The 20,695-nt window shown below is 33.3% G+C and overlaps 2 protein-coding genes and 1 pseudogene across 2 annotated transcripts; 2 read left to right on the top strand and 1 right to left on the bottom strand.

Moving 5' to 3' along the window:
* Window positions 1–73: 73 nt before the first annotated feature.
* On the bottom strand, window positions 74–2,795 carry LOC133202959 (uncharacterized). The gene is made up of 3 exons (XM_061338812.1): window positions 2,377–2,795; window positions 1,720–1,846; window positions 74–1,450 (listed from the first exon to the last, which is right to left on the bottom strand). The coding sequence occupies exons 1-3, from the start codon at window positions 2,793–2,795 to the stop codon at window positions 236–238; spliced, it is 1,761 nt and encodes a 586-aa protein (XP_061194796.1). The 3' UTR covers window positions 74–235.
* Window positions 2,796–5,749: 2,954 nt separating this feature from the next.
* LOC133202958 (ficolin-2-like) lies at window positions 5,750–7,926 on the top strand (annotated as a pseudogene).
* Window positions 7,927–10,947: 3,021 nt separating this feature from the next.
* LOC133202957 (uncharacterized) lies at window positions 10,948–12,385 on the top strand. Its single transcript, XM_061338810.1, has one exon. It carries the CDS (start codon window positions 10,958–10,960, stop codon window positions 12,383–12,385), a length of 1,428 nt encoding a protein of 475 aa, XP_061194794.1. The 5' UTR covers window positions 10,948–10,957.
* Window positions 12,386–20,695: the final 8,310 nt, after the last annotated feature.

Here is a 20,695-nt window from a genome sequence, read left to right as displayed (position 1 = left end):
AAAGTTCTTTAATGCAAGTTTTATGGTAGCATAGTAAACAAGATAACAATGGAAACAAAAGCATTGTCACAACTTTTAGCAAAAAAAATGACATATCAATATATCATCATATTGAATGTTCATGAGTAAAGTTTGGTGGATAATGGAAACAAAAGCATTGTCACAACTTCATAAGAACTGAACAAGTTATCATCATATTGAATGTTCATGTTCATGTTCATTAAGTAAAGTTTGGTCACTGTCTGTTTTTCTTGGTTGGGGGCATCTTTCTGCAAGGTAGGCAACTCCACAAACCCTGTGGGGTAGATTTAAGTCCCACACACTTGAAATGGTACCATTCCACTTTACAATGTCCTGAATCACATGCAATCATATCATCGAAAGTCTCTGGCTTTCCACAGATACAAACGGTATTGTCTTGAGGCACATTGTTGTTCACTTCTCTGATTTTGCGAGTTAATAGTTCAGGTAAGACAGCAAACAAAAAGAAATCCTTTAACAATGGAAGCACATTCTCACTAAAGAAATGTTCATCTCGCTTAATACGCTCAACATGAATTCCACTTGTGGTCCAACAAACAAAATCACAAAAGTCTACGTTGCACACTGCCATTTGCCCTTGAACTTGATAAAAATGTTTCGAGGTTATGGCAAGTTGGTTGTTGCACTGCTTTCCTGTAGCTCTTGGAGCATGCGGTTTAAGGTAGAACCCTGGGTCTTTAACAGAACAAGGATGAGTGTTCTTGTATTTGAATGGGCATTTAATTTCAACCAGTCCTTTCCCATAACATGGACAGTCTGTCACAGCATCTGGACTGGCTCCAAGTGTGGGATAATCAGGGTTGAGTACTAGGCCACTCTGTCTTGTCGAGAATGCTTCGTTGTGTTGTAGCATCAATTCTGTATATTCTTTTAGTGCCGTTTCCTCATTTGATTTCCCCCACTTAATTGCTGGAGTGTCAATGTTTGGAAAATACTGCATGATTCTTTTTATCAAAGAAACACTCGGTCTCTGTACATTAGTGTGGCAAATGTCATAAAAGTTTGATGCTGTGAGGCGGCCTTCCCGGTATTTATACCACTTTGTAGACAAGCTCTGATTTCGGGTTAGTTCCTCAACGTTGATGGACTCCTCTTGGTTGATGGTAATGTTTTGGAGAATGTCATCACACTTGGTAGCTAGTTCTGTATCTGAGAGTTTGGTATACTCTGGGTTGTAGAGAGATGTAAGTACAACTGGCAGGGATGGTTTTGGTGTAGGGGGATTTGGACGGGGTTCAGTCACAGTAAAGATCACAGCTGTTGGGTTGGTCTCTCTCAACTTCTGCAGAAATGAGGCTGTGTTTTCAAATGCAATGCCTGCACGTTGTGGTGCTGGAGAGGATGGAAGGTGAAAGTTGGTTTTCTTTGGTTTCTCAAAGCTTATCTCATACAGTGGGACAGCCTCCACCTAAAAATTTACAAAAAATGTATCAACTGAAATTTTTATAATGTTCTTACTAATAGTAGTTTTCTTTTTATTTATATAAGAGTTTCATTATTATTTAATATACATATATCTGATAATATACTGGTAAACAGAAAAAATACCTACTATTCTTTTTACTTATCTAGCAAATTTGTAAAATATTCAAACCAGTATCCATGATTAAAACAAAATTTTGTTCTAATAATAATTCGAAATGCTAAACTCATTTTACAACTTCTTGTTTAAGGTACCTTTTTGGTAAAGTTTTGGTTCCATGTACATGGCATTGAAGTGCAGGCAACTTTATTGTATCCCAATCGTACACTTGCCTCGACTTTGAAAAGGATGGCAGCAACATGGGAACATACCTCTCCCAATCTAAAAAAAATATTCTTGATAAGACTTGTAAACCACATGTGGGTCTATAGATCTATACATGTATATTATGTAAACAAAACCAAATCAAGAAAATGAATCTTTCGTTTAACACACACGCTATACATTAGTAGCTAATTTATGAATAATATTCAGTAAAAAACACATGATGAAAATATTTTTCTCATTTAAAATGAATTCTAATTTGACTTAAGTCTGTTTTCATTTGAGGCATTTTGACAGTCTATGGTGATCTGTTTACATTCTGACTGCAGCTCAAATCCTGTACAGAAGCAGTTCCTTGTATTTAATTTGAATCTATCTTTTCTTCAACAAGGTGTAAATAATAATGATATGTGTGTAAATTTAAAATCTGATATTTTCAGGGTGAATTTGTGCCTCGAAATAAAAACATGGAAAAGTCAGTTTTGAGAATCACACATTAGGTATCAATGCCCTGCTCACCAGCTAAAATCGTTCACTTATTAACATGTGCTTAATTCCCTAGGCTCTAACAATAAAAACATTCTTACCCGGCCATACATGTGCAGTGGGCATTTAGAATGGTGCAGTCTTTCTCCACACACACCCATGCTTCGTGTGGCTTGTCGGTCACAGCTTGTGATCTGTTGACTTTCGCCTTGAGGAAGGACTTATTACTGCCCAGAGTAGAATAAAACACTGTATGCACCCAGCCACTATGAAAGTAATTATAGGCTTCCAATGATCTGTATGCTTTTAAAGTCTCACGTGTAAACTGTCCTGGGCTGTCTATAAGATAACAGTAAATTTCCCCAAACTGAACGTCCGGCCATTTTGTAACATCGTCAACCCAATTTTCACATTCGTCAATGAACGGATCAAATGACAGTTTTTTGATCCCAAGTTTGGAAAGTTTTTCCTTGTAGTGTTGTTGAGGCGCCCCCGGCAACGACTTGTAATATAAACTCATGGCTAAATTTGTTTACATAATCCGATTACTTCACGCTGTGATTCGCTTCGCTTCTCTGTTGTAGGTCTGCCCTACGCAGTGTGCGCATGCGCGGGGTCAAAGGTCAAATTTCAAAAACAAAGGGCGCTTAATATTAGCTATTTACTTATTTGATTCACAAATTAAACATTATATAACTTTGTTATTCTTTGTTTTGTATATAATATTAATTTATGCAAGTCTTCGTATGTTTTTTTAAAGGATAGTGATCTTGAAAAATAATTTCCCGATCACGAGACATTGCCGTAATGGTAGAGCTACAAGTTCTAAATGTTTTGACTAAAAAAACGAAAATATCTTAAAAACTTTATACCTTAGAATTAATTAATGGTTCTATAGTAATTGAAAATCATATAAGGAATTAATTTTTCGGCATTTTTAGCTGCATTTGTCATTGATAACTCCGTTAATAGTGTGCATATTCTCATCTCTCTATCACCGAATTTTCGCCTATGACGTCAGAGCAGTATTTCGCCGAAATCCGACTGAAATATGCATATAGCCGTATGTGAATTTCCACTCTCAATATCTCTTAAAATATGCTTTCAACAACGTTTATTGTATTCAGTATTTTAATAAATAAGGCTATAGATAATATTTTTCATAAAATTACGGTTTTTGAAAGATCATGCGATAAGTCTTTGAAGCATAATCTTCCGTAATGAGCCTGGGTATATCAAAATCGTTGTAAAAAGATAAGGATACCAGATTTGTGAATTATTCTTTCTTCAAATTATGAGATTTTTCACTGTTCGTGATCGTTACGTTTTACATTAAAATGCACTGATATGTCCTTTAAAAGAATTTATATCCTTTAAAAGAATTATGTTGGTTGATTGACTGGTTAAAAGTATTATTTTTCATATTATATACCCTATATTTTGGCGTTTTACCGAGAATGATTGATGCGTTTAAAAAAGTACGCAATAATGTTTCTAGAATTATTGTTAACTCCAAAATGAAGTGGTAAACGCTTGAAATCACTTAACCATTTATTTATTATTTTTTTTAATTTATATTTTTTTGTGGATGATGGCAACTGTAAATAGACTAACGAGATGTAATCGAAAATATTTGAAATTTGACCTTTTTTAAAATTTACATTGCCCAATATTTTACCTCTTTTGCCTAATCTTGCAATCTTGTTTTCAGTTGTTTTTAAATTTACCGTGTGGTTTGTCTAGAAACTATTAAAAAATATTTGATATTTTATTTACTTAATTAATAAAAACTGAAAAGATAACAATTATGAAAATCAAGTTAAATCAAATAAACACCATTTATTAGAATTCTTTCATCCTTTTGAGAGAATAAAGGTATTTCAGAAACTAAATCGTTTGTTCGAGTGCAAGTTTTGAGAAAACTTTAAGTATCTAGGTAGAGTGTATGTACAGTTATATACATTTTATAGGCTCAGCTTGTTTAGAGCATAATTAAATTTGAATCGAATAGTGCAGATTTAATTCTTTCTTTGCACTTTATTCTTCTTTGTTTATGTATGCCTTACTTTCATATATACATACATCACAAGATTAAAACTGTAGCAGTGAGTAATGTTAAACTGCTATAAATCAGTGTGACTAAGATGTGATCCTTACACGCAAGGAATATCTTCGTACACTTTTAATTGTCTCGATATACATGTAGATTCGGACATTTTTGTGTTTTGTAGAAATCATTATTACTTGTCAGCCAATGTATTCCTTTTAAACTGGAATTATCAAAAAAAAAAAAATTACTGGATTTTGAAAAGTAGTCAACAAACGTATAGAATCCACACTCAAATATCTTAAGTCTAGGACAGGGCACGAAAAAGATCGGAATCCATACGTAGGAAATATGCTTTGTTTTTAGTAAGATCAACAAGGACACATTTTGTTAAGAAACATACAGACAACAATACAGGTAAGCTTTCTTTCCCTACACATGCATAAATGGAGAAACTGGTTAAATGATTCCCCAATTACTTGCCTATGAAGCTTAAATGAGACTTGATGATAAAGAGAAACTAATAATTGAAATATGGATTTCTTTGAAGCGTATAATAGCTGTTTAAAAGAACTTTCCACTAAGTCTTATTTGACTTTAAAAATGGATAAAATATATTTTAAAATGTTTGAGAACGAGAAATACATGTAAAGAACAAATTATATAATATGTTTAGTATCACTTACTAAGGACCTATCATAATATAAGATTTGAAACTGGAAGGTTTTTGTTTGTTTGATTGTTGTTTAACGTCCCTCTCGAGAATTTTTCACTCATATGGAGACGCCATTACTTGCCGGTGGAGAGCTACAAATTTTGACCTATGCTAGGCACTAAGGGCCATTGAGCAGTGAGGGATCTTTTCGTGCCAGCACCTACTGCGACACGGGATCTCGGATTATACAGTCTCATCCGAAGGACCAGTCTCCACGTCCAACAGTGGGATTCGAACTCGCGACGTAAGGATCAACTCCTTACTCTAGAGCAGACGCTCTACCACTGCACGACTGAAATTGGAAGAAGTACACTTTTAAAATCACTATTAAATGGTCGGTTATTTGTATTAACATGTAGTCTTATCAGCTTTTTTTTCATGTGATATCCCATGCTAGACAGTCATATATTTTACCAGCCTTTAAATATGAGACATGCAATTATCGACATACATTGTCACGAAACAAAAATATCGTGTTACATTGAATTTTAATAAAATAACGTATATATACGACTAGTTTCTTTCATAAATATACGGCCATTGTTTGTATTGCTCCGTATTCCCAATTCAAAGGTAGGTACATTGGACCTGTATTGTGAAACCCTTATTACCATTAAAAATTGTCAAAATTCCTCACTTCTCGCATTATTCAAAATCAACAGCTATGCAATAAATTGCATTCGTTAAATATCGAGATACCATTTATTTACTGATGATAATTATTTCAGGAAATGTTGAATCTCTACTGAATTTAAATCCCTGGAACTGGAAACACCTGAACACATCAGTCAAAGTGGACATTCCAGTCTCTGTGGACATTTCTCTTCTGTCTCACTACAGACTTACAGGGAGACACTTCAACAAGTATCAGAGTTAGTATACGTACTTATAATATTTGCCAAATTATTCAGTAATTAATACCGGTATATAGTAGGGGTGTTTTAGGAAGTTTTTAGATACATATACAACTGCTAGTGCCTGCGAAATATAAAAACTGTCCTCTTATGTGATTGTTTGTCTCTATTTAATAGAGAGGACTATCCCTTTATTGATTTTACACTGATGTTTATGTCTTTCAGCTGAGATATTTCAAACAGTCTCTAACTTGTGTACCAAATCGGATTGGATCGATATAAAGATAATTTCCACAAACATCACAAGAACAAATGTAGAAAGCTTTTGGATTGTCTATATAAAATTTTTTTTAATGCAATTTCTTATGAAATATGTTGTTTTTATTAATAGAGCTAGGAATTCGAAACCAGAGAGACTGTGCATCAATTCTGAAATTCATACCAAGTACAAGGGGAAAAGATGGCGTCTATTCGATTTATCCTGATATGAAGACAAAGACTTCGACCTTCTGTGACATGACAACGGATGGCGGGGGATGGACAGTATAATTTTTTGAGATCATTTGTCACTGTACATGTGTTATTATGAGCATGACTCTCTAAATAGATTTCGTATTCAAAATTTTATTTCATCATTGAATTCGCAGTTAAATTTTATCATACATTGTATTTCAGCAACAAAACAAATGTTAACCAAAGAAATTGCATTCGCTTTGAGCCTTTTTACAGTTTAGTTTTCTGTAAATATGTTGTTCAAAGAGGATTGATGAATCAGTCGATTTTTTACAGACCTTGGAAGTCCTACAAAGAAGGATTTGGAAAAATTGAAGGAGAATATTGGTAAGGTATTTATGATAAAATACAGAGAGATCATCTCGAAAACCTTAAGAGCAGGAGATAAAGGATAACAAATTTTATGTACGAGTGCAAGTAGACATTGTTAAGAAATGGCCATATCTAATGAAAAATTCTCAATATGAGATTATAACCATCCACCCACCCCGCTCCAATATCATAATTTTCCGAAATCAATATAGATTTGCAGATAAAAGTGTATTTTATATGTCTATAAATATACGTTGACTTTAAGTATACATGTATACCTTGCGCAACCCAAAGAATTCTATTCAGACATGTGTGAGAATGTATAAAAATTATTTTGAAGACGATAGAGTGGAGTGCAGTAAAAAAAAAAATATTATGTTGGTCATACCTTCTTCCTCTTTAAGTCACCATACTTTAAGTAAACCAATTCTAATTTCTATACAAAAGATATTGAAATGTTTTTGACATGAAATAAACTAAAACTTTATTGAATATATTTTTAGGTTTGATTATTGGTTTACACTGTCGTTAATATCCTCCGTCTGTACAAAATATACTAGTTTATGACTCTTTTCTATTCCATAACATGTCCCTTTTATGGATGAAGCCATTCATTTAATCACCACGAGAGAACAACAAGAACTAAGAGTGGACCTTCAAAATTTCTCAGGCAAAAAGGCATTCGCCAAGTATTCAACGTTTTCTGTGGAAAGCAAATCCAAGAAATACAAGTTGAGAATAAGTGGCTACTACATTGGTTCTGCAGGTAAGTAATTTTCTTTAGTACCAAAAACAAAGTAAAAATGTTGTTTAAATTTGCAATATAATGTTGGAAATTCCACTGAAGCTGTGTAAAAGGGTACAATATCAAGCAAAAACAATAATGAGGTCAAGACAAGGAAATAAAACTTTATCACAGTTATACAGGGGATGGTGAAATAACAAGTAAAGTTTATTGAAGGAGATAGTCTGAGACCTCATAATGGGCGGAGATTTTCCACAAAAGATCAAGACAACGACATATGAGGGAAATCCTGAGCCGTAGAAAGGAAATCAGGGTGGTGGTTTGCAGACTGTCAAACCAGTAACCTGAATGGTCCTTATCACAATTCTTCTGTTAGAACATGGGCCTCTGTTGCTTGGTACAAATTTGGACAATGATTATCGTTCCTTAAAGTAATCAAGGATGATGATCAGACCAAAAAGTTGAAAATGTGTATGATGTAAGCAAAAAGGTTTTCTGCCTTATGTTTCTGTGATGAATCATTAAAGCATTGATAGCAAAAACTGCATTTCTTGTCATTATTTATAACTTTTCGTGTTTTAAATATATAATATCTTTTGATTATAGTTATTAAAGTAATATACATCAGAATGGGGACACATTTAAACATATAAATCATGATAAAGGTATAATGACATATTTTTATTTTATATGTTTCGTAGATATAAAGTAAACATAAAATGTTAGTGTTTATAGGCTTAACGTACAGTGATATCGCTGCACAAAAGAGTTTTAAGAAACTTACAATTAGCTAGCGGAGTGTTAAAGGTAGAGACAACCTTAAGCTTTGAATGGAATTTTACTTAGAAGAAGGAATAAAAGTCCCCTTAATGTATTATATCCTTTGGAGAAGTAAGGTATGATTGAAACGGTACAATTTTACAAATTTATGGACTACTTTAAAAATAATCTCCTCTAAAATCGGTCAATCCTTGTTAAAAAATGATTTAAATGTAGGAATGTAGAAAAATATATAAAAAGATATATATTTCAAAAAGGTATATTTCCAGTAAATTTCTCTTAAAAATCAACTTGATAAATTTTGGACGTCAACTTAACACTTTACCACCTCCCTGGTGTATGAAAAATCGTAATGTCGGAGACAATGACTAATTTGTTTCATAAAGATTTAGTCTTTGAAAATAAAAGCAGAGCTATTACCATAGACCAAATATTCATAAAGAAATCAAAATTCTAGCTTTTAAAGCTATTTGATTTCAAAAAGACATTAAAAAAAAACAAAAACTCAAAAAATCGACAAAGAATGCATATCTGTGAATAGGGCAAAAACACCGACCCTCGGAAATACAAGAGGTGAAATCAGGTGCCTAGGAGGAGTAAGCATCCCCGTTTACATGTCACACCAACTGTGAGCCCTATGTATAATATTTATCAAGAAGACGGAACATCCCGTAGTCAAATTTAGTGTAAAACATAGGCCTAATAATTTGTATGAAATTAGTCTGCCAAAATACGACCCAATGATAGGTTATTTTGCTAACAAGGTCATTACAACAGCCATAAATTTATGAATACTGAATTTTAATGAGGTTGTTGAAATCTTTGAGACATCAACTTATCTGTGATTAGACTGCCTAAGATTAAAAATTGTAAAACATCAAAATATGAAACAGATGTGACAGACTCTGTTGTGTCTTTTAATTCAAGTTCACTTGGATATATCGGGTCGACATATGAATAGATGTGAAGTTTTTGAATATTAATCTGCTTGATAGGAATATAAAAACAGTCTGCTAATAAAGGCGCACAATTAGTGCCCATCAAAATTCCAAAAGTTTTTTTTTTTGGGAGACTTGATTTTGAACACTACATAAATGTTGTCAACGAGGAACTCCAGCATCCTTTTAATATCAACTTGTGTGTAGAATTCTAAGTGACTTTAACAAGGTAATTTTGCTGATGACCAATGTCTCCTAGCAGTACAGGAACAGCACGCTAGACCGCTCGGCCATCTATGCAAGTCAAAAACTTTGCTTCCGCTGCCGATAGAATTCTCGCGGCGCTGTCCTACACTAAACGGTCATTGCGAATGGGAGTAAGATACAGTTATTTGGATATTAGTTTTATCAGAGGATCTTTACCGATACACATTGTAATGAATTGATTTTAACTATAAAGCACAACTCTTAAACTAATATAACTGTCCTAAGTGAAGAAATATTAATTTAGAAAGCACAAAGAAATTCACTTTTCTAAGGATACCCACTTTCATACAGATTCCTGCCGAATGCCAATCCAAAGCGCCCTCGTTCTTTTATGTTTACTAACCTTGTGGGTCTTTTCTCCGCTCCAGGGGACCGTATTACAAAAGAACTTACGACTAAGATCAAAAACTTCAGTTGATTGTAAAATTTTGCAAAATTAATTATTCTGTTTAAAATTACTAGCGTAAAAGTGTCTTTCTACACATCTTTTAAAAATATTAACACCGTTTTCTATTTAATGTAAATTAAAAAGTTATTAGCAGAATTAATTTTTGGTCTTAGTCGTAAGTTCTTTTGTAAAACGGGTCCCAGGGCCGCCATGTCACGCCTGATCGCCACTCCGAATGTAGCGTTCTAGCCGGCGATATACTGGGTATTATCCAGTCAAGTACGTGTTCTTTTTTTATCATATTAAATAATAGCACTTGAATCACAGTGCAGTGTTCGTTGAGTGATGATTTAAGTGGCAAAATGTACACTTAAAATGACTGAAAATTCGAATATTACTTATTTATATCCAACAGCTGTCCAAAGAAGCAGCGATACCATTGTCACTTTCTGACATCCAATAATGAGTCATGGCTGAGAGGAAGCCCGATTATGCACATTTTTATAAAAATATAGAAAGAAATAAATATAATTTAGCTTCATTAGCAACTACAAGCTAACTCTGTAAAATATATTGAAAGATGAAAATACAACTTTATCCTTGGCTTTTCAAGTGACAAATGTGGGCCGCCATACAGAACCAAAATGAAAGAGGTAGTATAAAAGTGTAAAAAAAAAAAAAAAAAAAAAAAATAGGGTGTGACTTCCTCTCACGTTTTAGAGTAATGGGTATGTACTCGCTTCTTTGTTGAGTTAAACAGTGATGGCCTGAAGCTTTTTCATACATGTAGATTTAAGATTTGTGTGTGTATGTACATATGTATGTGCGAGAGAGAGAGAGAGAGAGAGAGAGAGAGAGAGAGAGAGAGAGAGAGTTTGTGTGTGTGTGTGTGTGTTATAATTCAAAAACAGAATAATTATCGAAACATCTTCACTTCTGACGATGGAAAAATGAATGAATGAACACTTTTGTGTCACATTAGCCTAATGATTTATACTGACTTTTTTTTAAAAAAAAAAAAAAAAACCTTTACCCAGTGTCCTGTTCATATTCACACCAAATAATTGGCTTTCTTTTTTATATTCATTACATTTAACTCATACCTTTAGATCAAAACGACGCTATGCAACGTGCCTTTCTTAAACATCTGTACAAGTCCAGATGTAAGCTACAAGAAGAAGACAATACTATGAAATTCATAGAATCAGGTGTGAGGGATTTTGTCGCTAAAACATGTAAACTGGTCGGAGAAGCAAAGCCAATTTTCCAAATTTCGCAAATCATTCCCTCAGGAAGCTTTTATGAAGGGACAAAAATTGGAAGAGCGGACGAGTTTGACTTCATGGTCATTTTAAAGGGACTATCTGAAGCCGACAAATTAATACTGCATAACGGGTGTAATCCTTGGTATACAAGGCTTCAACTAAAAAGGGGTATTCACTTTGGCCAGAGATATATGTGTAATTGCCACATGAACAGGGAAACGTATGGAAACTATTTAGGGAATCCACAAATACTTGTGGCCGATTTTTGGAGTAATATTTCATCTGTATCCAAATCGGATCTATTTTGTAGAGAAAATTCAGATGGAAAGTTGTGCTCAAAAGTTAATGAAAAACAAAAATTACTGTTTAAATATACCGAAAAGCCTTTAATGTCGCAATCGGAGTCTACAGAGGCTGGCCTAGTTCCTTTGAATGATGTAACCATTGGAGTGGACATGATGATGGCTATAAAACACCCATCTCCAGAAACCATAGCCTCTCAGCCTTCTTTTCCTTCACAATTCAAAGAATTGCTTCTCACACATGGCTGTCACATCATCACGAAATCCTGCCATATCGAACATTTTCCACAGCCAACTTGTTGGTTTATTACTTTCTCAGCACTAGAACTGGAATTAATGAAAAATATGGACACACATCACAAAGAATGCTACAAAATTTTGAAATCTTTGATGATTGGGGAGATTAATTTTCCAGGAAAATGCATGAATTTGTCATCATATGTTCTTAAAACGGCTTTTTTATTCCATGTCTACGGGACAAACAAATGCACACATTCAAGATTTGACGCAAAGTGCATAATTGAAGTTCTGAACTACCTTGCTAACTGCTTGTTTCATTTTGATATGCCTTGCTTCTTTGCGAGAGATATGAACACATGGGGTTACTTGTTCGAAGTTCCTTGTTTTATATGGCCTGAGTTTAGTACTGGCAAATATCCAAATGAAATTGTTACCTTTGCTCTTTGCTGGATGAAAATGTGGTATAAAATTGTCCTATTCATAAAAGAGGCGATTTCAAAGGAAAATATTAATAAAAAAGCAAAATGGATGGTGGTTACAGACAAATGTGATTATATTAAAGGGGTAATATTTTATGTGCTTGAGAGATATTCCACTAGTTCACTTACAGAGGTGTATAAAGGACATTTGCCAGAAACAGACATCGCTGATCTTACTCTTGCTTCCTGCTCTGAAGAAAAATTCACGGATTACATTCAAAACATGAAAAAACATCACAATATACAGCTAGAGATGCTGTTGTAAAAAGACAAAAACGTTATTATCACATTTAAATAAGAAAGATACAGTCCACGTGAGGATAATATGTGGTTCGGTTCTTGAATCAGGTTGAAAACTTCGGAATTCTCAGAACTGTGCAAGGAATACAGTTTGTACAGCGAAAAGTATATCTGGAGACTGCTAAAACGCCTTTAGTTCTGAGCCAGTCCCAAGCATAGTTTAAAAATATCTTCTTGTGTGTGTGTGTGTGTGTCTGTGTGTGAGGGTGTGTTTTCGCGAGAGAGAGAGAGAAGGGGTGTATAAGTTAAATTCAAATCTATGCAATTAAAATATTAAAATTTACGTTGAGGTAGTGTTGTTTTTATTTTTAGTTGAATTGCGAATCGAGAAAATACTAATACTGGTTTCGGACTATAGTTGAAATTCATTTTTGTCATATATTGAAGCAATACAAAATGTTCCAACACTTCTTTTAACAGTTATTGCTTTAAGTTTTAATTATTTTTTCATGACATTTTTATGATTAACTGACTAGCACTATTATTATTGCTGTATTTATTATAATTATGTATAATCTAATGGATGATTTAAGAACTTAACAAAAAAAAAGTCAAATCAATATTGACAACGTGAACCTACTAAATCAAAGTTAACAGCTGCTATAAACATTTCTTCTATTTATAACTGTATCAGAAATCAATTTAAAAGTTGGCAAAGAAAAGCTGTTACATGTAGTTTCAATTTTAGAATTTAATCTAATATATATATATATATATATATATATATATATATATATATATATATATATAATTCTTGGCCAGACTATTCGAGTATAACCTGGTTTGGGTCAGTTTACGCTTTATAATCCGCTTCGCGGACCCAAACCAGGTTATACTCGAATAATATGGCCAAGAATTAGAGTCATTCCTTATAATTTAATTTTAAAATCATTAAATAACTACGGGTGTAAAATTTCGTTGCTTTTTATTAGTTCAAATTTGCCGCTCAGTAATACCACCGTAGTAACGGAGGTGATGGGAAGCGAGGGGAAGTAAAAACTGATACATAGGCCTAGCAGCCTTATTGTTTGTTTACATGTGGTAAGATCGAATTATTTTTTAAAGTTAAAGGTACATTTATTTATTTTCCATGAATCCCGAGGACTCGAAATGGGAGGATTGTATGGATACAAATGATTCAGCTGGTTGTCAGGGGGTGTGTCCCCATACCAAACCAGGTTATACAGAAATAATTTGTGTTCCTTTTTGGATATTAACCATCAGAGGCTAGAATACAAACAAAATTAAAATATTGTAAGATAACCAGCGCGAACACTTGTCGTCCGTACCCGTGACAAGAAAGCAGTCAGGTGTAACGAATCCGGAGGGTTTACTCCAGTGGTGATATCGGAGCTAATAAAACTAATATTGCGTATGCCTATTTTCTAGTCGTGTTCAGCTTTAAATCCTTCGTGACACTTGTGAATTCGGGAAATTAACTCTTGCTCTGTATAATTATGTAAGAAAACCCAATGTCCCATTTAAAATATATAATTAAAAAGTAAAGAATTGGTACTTTATTTTCCTATAAAAAGTTTCTGCTGAGAGTCAATATGTATAAAAAAAAAGTGATATGTATCAAAAACAGGCTTTGTGAAATTGTTCCTGAATTTAAAGAAAATGGATGTATTTGAGTGCCTTCAGGCAAGAAATAAAATATCAGTCCAACCTTCGATCCCTAAAATAAAACATGGACTATAATCATCTTGCGTTTTGGATCAGAAGTTAGGCTAAAAGGTTTTTAACTTTTTAGCACTTAAGGATAATAAGGCAATTCATGGTATCATAATACATGGACTAGCGAGAAAATTTCGTCATTTTATAAAGATGTTGCCAAGTGTCCAAGTGAAATTTAATGCATTTTAAAGTAAAACTGAGCAATTTTGGTTTTTCAGAAATTCACAGGGTAAAAAAATCCAAAGTGAACCTTGGTCTTAGCCCTGTTTACAGATTTATATTATTTGTAAATTTTTTTGCATCGATTGCTGTTTTAAGGAATGTTTTTAAGTTTTGTGTGAGTTATTGGTTTGTAAATCACACAGACTTGTCACGTAGGCATAGCGCTTCATGAAAAATATGCCTACGTGCAAGTCTGTGTGATTTACACACCAATAATTCAAACTAAACTTAAAAACATTTCTTATATTTACACTTTACAAGTTTGAAAGCACCAATAATACACTCAATGTTTGAATTTCTCGCTACCTTATATCGTCATCTTTTATTAACGTCTATATAGGCTCAGTGTGACATCACTTTAGCACGAGTTTCTGCGTGTATATTTCTACGAGTGAGTATACACAAAATGGCTTTCAAATTAATTGCACAGTTGGCTTTGTAGAAAAACACAGCAAATTTAAATATAAAAGTATATACAACAAGACAATTAAAAGTTGAATAAGTGTGTTTTAGAAAAAAAAAAATGGTATGATATAAAAACATGCATAACAGTGTCGTTGAAAGGTGGCAGTTCCTACCGATTCGGTCAGTGAGTGATGTCTGAGGTTAGGACTTTGACGACTGACTGCAAATTGAAGCTAAAAGTCGAAAACAAAATTAACAAGAATGTGTACTATAGGGATTATGATTTTTGATTATTGGAAATCATTTAATTCATTAACACAGGTACGATTCACACGCATCTCGGTAAAGAGGGAATTTATGGGGAGATTCAAGATGGGAAGACTATGGAAGGTTTTTCAGTTCCATAGTTTACAACAGAATTCCATATATTTCATATACATACATTGCCTAAGGGACATCTTTGCTTTCTATAAATGGTCCGAATGTTTTGATACCTCCAATTCCTTGAAATCTAACTTTACACCGGCCAGATACTTGGGTATATTTATATATGTTTACAAGTAAATGTCTTACATAAAGTCTAAATATAAGGATATTTTAATGAAATGTTATCGATTTCATCATTAAAAGCTTGTAAATCGACACTCAATGCAATGTTTTAACTTTAAAATCATGTTTTCATTCAAACTTTGGGTTGCCAAGTATTCATTTTTTTCTGTCGAAAACAAATCCCAACATGCAAGGTGTCAGTGAACGGGTACAATGATACTTCAGGTAATATTATATTAATAATAATTCTTTATTGCATAATACACCCATATGGGTCAAGCAAAACAATTCATAATAAGAAAAAACAACAAAGAACAATGAATGTATTTATACAATAGGCGCAATTTAAGTAATTTACTCCTTATATGTTACACTGATGTGGACCTTTTATTTCTTAATTCTAATGATTGTTTTATAAAAGTGGAAACAGCCGGTATAACTTCAATAGTTGGGCTAAGTATATATTCAAGTTTCTGTATGGGTGATTTGAGATAGAATGAGGAACAATTATCTAACATGATTTTTATATTCCTTGCTTGTATACTTCAAATTACATTGTAAAAAGAAATGAAATTCATCATCAATAGCATTACATGAAGTGCATAATCTTTGTTGTCGAGGTATTTTCTTATGTCTACCAGTTTCAATCAGTAGGCAGTGGTCACTTGTTCGAAACTTAGTAATTGTCTATTCTTGAAACTATTTTCAAGCATAAGATATTCTTCCATATTAAGATTGTGTTTTATTTTACTGTACAAATTAATATAGTTTGGAGTTTTCTGTGAATTTGGATACTTTTTCCATAGTTTTGCCTTTAGAATTATCTAGTACTATTTTCTTCAACTTCTTTTTAACCAAATTTCGAATGTTGTCAAATTTTTCAATTTTTAGCATACATGTACTTGACTTCTCTCTTATTATATAAAATGTTTAATTTCCTGCCTTATCCACATTTTATTTTTTCCTATGAATGAAAATACTATTAACCAAAATACAAATAATAATAATAATACTAAAATAAAATTAGAATAAGGTATGACAAATTCGTCGATAATAGGTAAAAAATACATTAATTCTGTTTTATTAAAAATTACAAACAAAGAATGCGAAAGAACATGATTTTTTGAAGGGGTTAGCCTAAGTGACCATAACAGGTATTACATAATATTTTCAACGAAAGATTAAAACAATGACACTTGGGGTAAATCCTGTGACATTGTTTATAAAGGTGGATGGTCGTTCGTAAGCTATCTAAATTGTGACCTAAACGGACCTTATCATAATTCTGCTTATGGTGGTTCGTAAGCTATCGAAATTGCGACCTAAACAGACCTTATCATAATTCTGCTGTCAAAACATATGCCTTTGTTTTTCGGTACCATTTTGAAAATGATACTCGTTTTTTAAAATGCTCATTGTTTTAAACTAAATATTTCAAATTAAAATTTTTATGTTCAACTTAATATTCAGAAGCTAATACATTATGTACCTAAAGACGATTTTATCTCAAATTATAAAAAATACAAATTATATCATGGTTAGGACTGTGTATCCAATGTGATCGGCACTTTTATTGCTATGTATTAATTTGAACTTTTCATGTGATTTTCCATATTTAAAAAGCTTTGAGTGTGTCAAAATTTGGCAACGCCCTCACAATTTTTCTAATAAATATATCATTATATACATACATTGTCACGGACTGTTATTTTTAGACACCAAGGCGCCCCTTACAAATCATTATTGACTTTACCATTGAATGACAAATAAATAGAATTTATAAGAAATTTGATAATTATCCTAAAGACCTTACTGACCTTACCTAATTAAGACATAACTAATAATTAATGTTTGGCGTGCTTGTCATGGCCATTTATTCACATCTATTAACAAAACAACAAAATATGCGCCGATCTTCAAATCGATGTGGCAGCATATACACAAACAACTCAAAGCAGTAGAAATACCACCTTGACCCAAGGGACCTGGAGAAAACAGTGCCCCATGGAAGTGGCATTCTATGCAAAATTCTGCCATTAATATTGTCTTTATAGTGACACAAAACATAATTTTTTACAGTCACTGGCGCATAATCATCGGTTCCAGCTTCGGTCTTTGTTGATATGCATATGATCAATCAATGTAATGGTCCATGACGCTGAAAATATAAATTTGAAAAAAACCAAAATTTCTGTTCTACAAATATTGCAAACATGTAAAACTTGAACAATGCTTAACTAGCTTATCAGTACATACATTTTATAAGGTTAAACAAACACCAAATTTTAAGGCCAAGCTTTTCCGCACAAGTTATAACTTGGAGAGGGTGGGAGGGTTCTTTGAGTTAAATTTCTGGCACCTAGCAGCTTTCTTGTTCAGCAGGAAAAGGAAGTTACCCTTGAGCATGCCCAGTTGCATAATTGTGAAAAGTACGAGTTATCGTTCTTACTATAGTGAGTAATTATGTGCTCAAAATAACCTAGTTTATCCAGAGAAAATAAACTTTATTATTTTTAGACACCAAGGCGCCCCTTACAAATCATTATTGACTTTACCATTGAATGACAAATAAATAGAATTTATAAGAAATTTGATAATTATCCTAAAGACCTTACTGACCTTACCTAATTAAGACATAACTAATAATTAATGTTTGGCGTGCTTGTCATGGCCATTTATTCACATCTATTAACAAAACAACAAAATATTGATCCAAATGATCCATATGTAATCTGAAACAATTTTTTTTTTACAATTCTTTATCAAACTTTTAAACAATTGGCCTTATGTATGACTTATAGGCAGCGGAACTCCATCTGCCAATGATTTTGATTTCGGCTTCACTCATACCATTTAAATAAAGATGTGTGGCCCCACCAGTCCTAAAGGAATGAGATTTAAAAACAGAGGTGTTTATATTTAAAAATGATAAACATTTATTGAGCATTGTTGAAAACTGATAATGAGTCAAAGGTTTGGAGTTGAAATGAACAAAGAATTTAGTTGATAAAATTGTCTGCCGCATTGCAAGAAATTTTTGCAGTAATGTAAACAAAATTAATGACTGGGCATGCTTTGGGACTTTTACTGATGAACCCCTGTGCATTTGATCAGTTTTGGAACATTTAATCATGAGACTAACCTAGTCTTCTAACAATTGAACACTATCATATTGAAGGTCAACCACTTCATTGACTCTAAGCAATGCAAAAAATGCTACTGAGTAGGCACATTGAAATAATGTCGCCTCATATAAAGAACGTGCCACATATGGCAAGGTATCTATGATACGAAGTAATAGGTGCAAGGTTATAGGCCTTCTAATATCACTAGACACTGTCAACCTTTTGTAACCAGTTAGCAATTTCTTAATTAAAAATGACTCCACAGCATTTGGCCAGCCATGAACGTTTATAAGAAAACTTAAACCTGACAGATAACACTTGACAGTCGAAAAGGCACATTTCCTCTCTGACATGTATGCAACAAAATTCATGACATGGTCAATAGGAGGAGGCCATAATTGTGGAAAAGAATTATCTACCCTAAATTTAATAAAGGCTTGAATGCCTTGCTTATAAACTTTGTTTGTATTGCCCGAAATACTAGCGTCTACAAGGTTCTCTACAATTGATGAATAATTTGCCAAAATTGCATAGGAACTGGACAGGGATAATGCCGAGCCCCAGGATCCAGCTGATGAAACCTCGAAAACTGAAAACGAGATATAGCATCTGCTTTATCATTCTTAATACCTTGAATATGTTGACATTTGATCTGATTGTTATTCTGCAGGGTGTTGAGGACCAAAGCTCTTAACAGAACCATAGCTCTCTTATTTTTTGATGTTTTGTTGTTAATTATGTGAACAAGTGCTAAATTATCTACATGCAATAACAATTTGTTGGAAGCTAGTTTGTCTACCCAAATAATAATACCCAACACTATTGGAACAAGTTCTAACAAAGTAATATCCCTCCTTATCTCCTGGGACCAACTTTCCGGCCAAGCTAACACACTCCATTCATCACCAAAAACAACACCACACCCAAACGATCCAGAACTGTCTGTATAAAATTGCAGCGAATCACTATCTGACCAATCTACAGAAGGAAACCAAGTTAGTCCATTAAAATTTTGCAGAAATTCAACCCACATCTGAAGGTCCAACTTAATTTCATTAGATATTCTAATCAAATGAAAAGATCTATCAACACCTTGTAGTGCCCCGTAAATTCTCCTACAAAATACCCTACCAGCCGGTAATGCTTTTACAACAAATGCAAGTGATGCAAGTTTTCTAATTCTTTCTTTGTTACTTTTTTACTACACTGAACATACTTAATCTTTTCAAGCAATTCATCAACTTTTTCTTTTGGAACGAATATTGTCTCTTGCATGGAATCAATTCCTAACCCTAAAAATGTCATTTTTGTACAAGGACCTTGCTTTTTTTCTGGTGCAATAGGAACTCCTAAAAATTGACTCAATTCTTGAAAATGATGCATTAATTCTGTGCATTCACTAGAGTTAGCTGATCCAACAAATAAGAAATCATCTAAGTAATGAACAATACCATCTTTTTGCGACCTCTGTTCTAATTCCCAATGTAAAAAAGATGTAAATTTTTCAAACAGTGAACAAGAAACTGAACACCCCATTGGCAAACACTTGTCAATATAGTATGAATTGTTAAACTTGAAACCTAGCAGACAAAATTCCTGAGGATTTATTGGTAAAAGCCTAAATGCACTGGAAATGTCCATCTTTGCCATAAGGGCCCCTTTTCCTTTGGTTTGGATTATGTTAATTGCATCATCAAATGAAGCATAGCTGACAGTACATGCTTGCTGGTCTATGTTATCATTAACACTATCACCATAAGGATCCGACAGGTTGGTAATCATGCGCCATCCACCATGTTTTTTAGGTAATAAACCTACTGGGTTACATCTTAAATTTGATATTTGGGGGGGGGGGCTGAAAAAGGACCTAAAACCCTACCCAATCCAAGTTCCTTTTTAACCTTTTCTTCTAAATCATTAAAATGTTGAACTGCAGACTTCATGTTCCTATATTCAACCCTTATTCTAGGGCCCTGATAATTTAACAAAAACCCTTTCTGAAAACCCTGCGCTAATATGTTGGCAACTTTTCTGTCAGGATAATTTATTAATAATTTGTGAAGATTGTTAGTTTTAATTGGAGTATGGCCCATCTCTAATAATTTATTGTGTAGGTCGTATTGCTCACTGTGGGAATCTCGGGCGGAACTGCTGTAGTGCGGGCCTAAACTGGGGGAATTGTTTGACATTGTTATTCTGGGAAGATCTGCAATTTAAAGAAGGATGCGATCCATTACATTTCACACAAATGTGCAAAAATCTACAATTGTGTTTTTCACATGCACCCTGAAAGTTGT

Source organism: Saccostrea echinata, unplaced genomic scaffold (assembly GCF_033153115.1).
Source record: "Saccostrea echinata isolate AGI-Se365-2 ecotype Australia unplaced genomic scaffold, CSIRO_AGI_Sech_v1 ptg000047l, whole genome shotgun sequence".
NCBI classification, from domain to species: Eukaryota; Metazoa; Mollusca; class Bivalvia; order Ostreida; family Ostreidae; genus Saccostrea; species Saccostrea echinata.
The sequence above is the reverse complement of the archived record's forward strand: the minus strand, read 5'-3'. Positions and strand labels throughout refer to the sequence as shown.

Coding starts and splice junctions, on each gene's coding strand:
- LOC133202959 (XM_061338812.1), bottom strand. CDS start 2,795: ATGAGTTTATATTACAAGTCGTTGCCGGGGGCGCCTCAACAACACTAC. Junction 1,847..2,376: donor CACTGCACATGTATGGCCGG/GTAAGAATGTTT, acceptor TATTTTTTTTAG/ATTGGGAGAGGTATGTTCCC. Junction 1,451..1,719: donor ACCAAAACTTTACCAAAAAG/GTACCTTAAACA, acceptor GTAAATTTTTAG/GTGGAGGCTGTCCCACTGTA.
- LOC133202957 (XM_061338810.1), top strand. CDS start 10,958: ATGCAACGTGCCTTTCTTAAACATCTGTACAAGTCCAGATGTAAGCTA.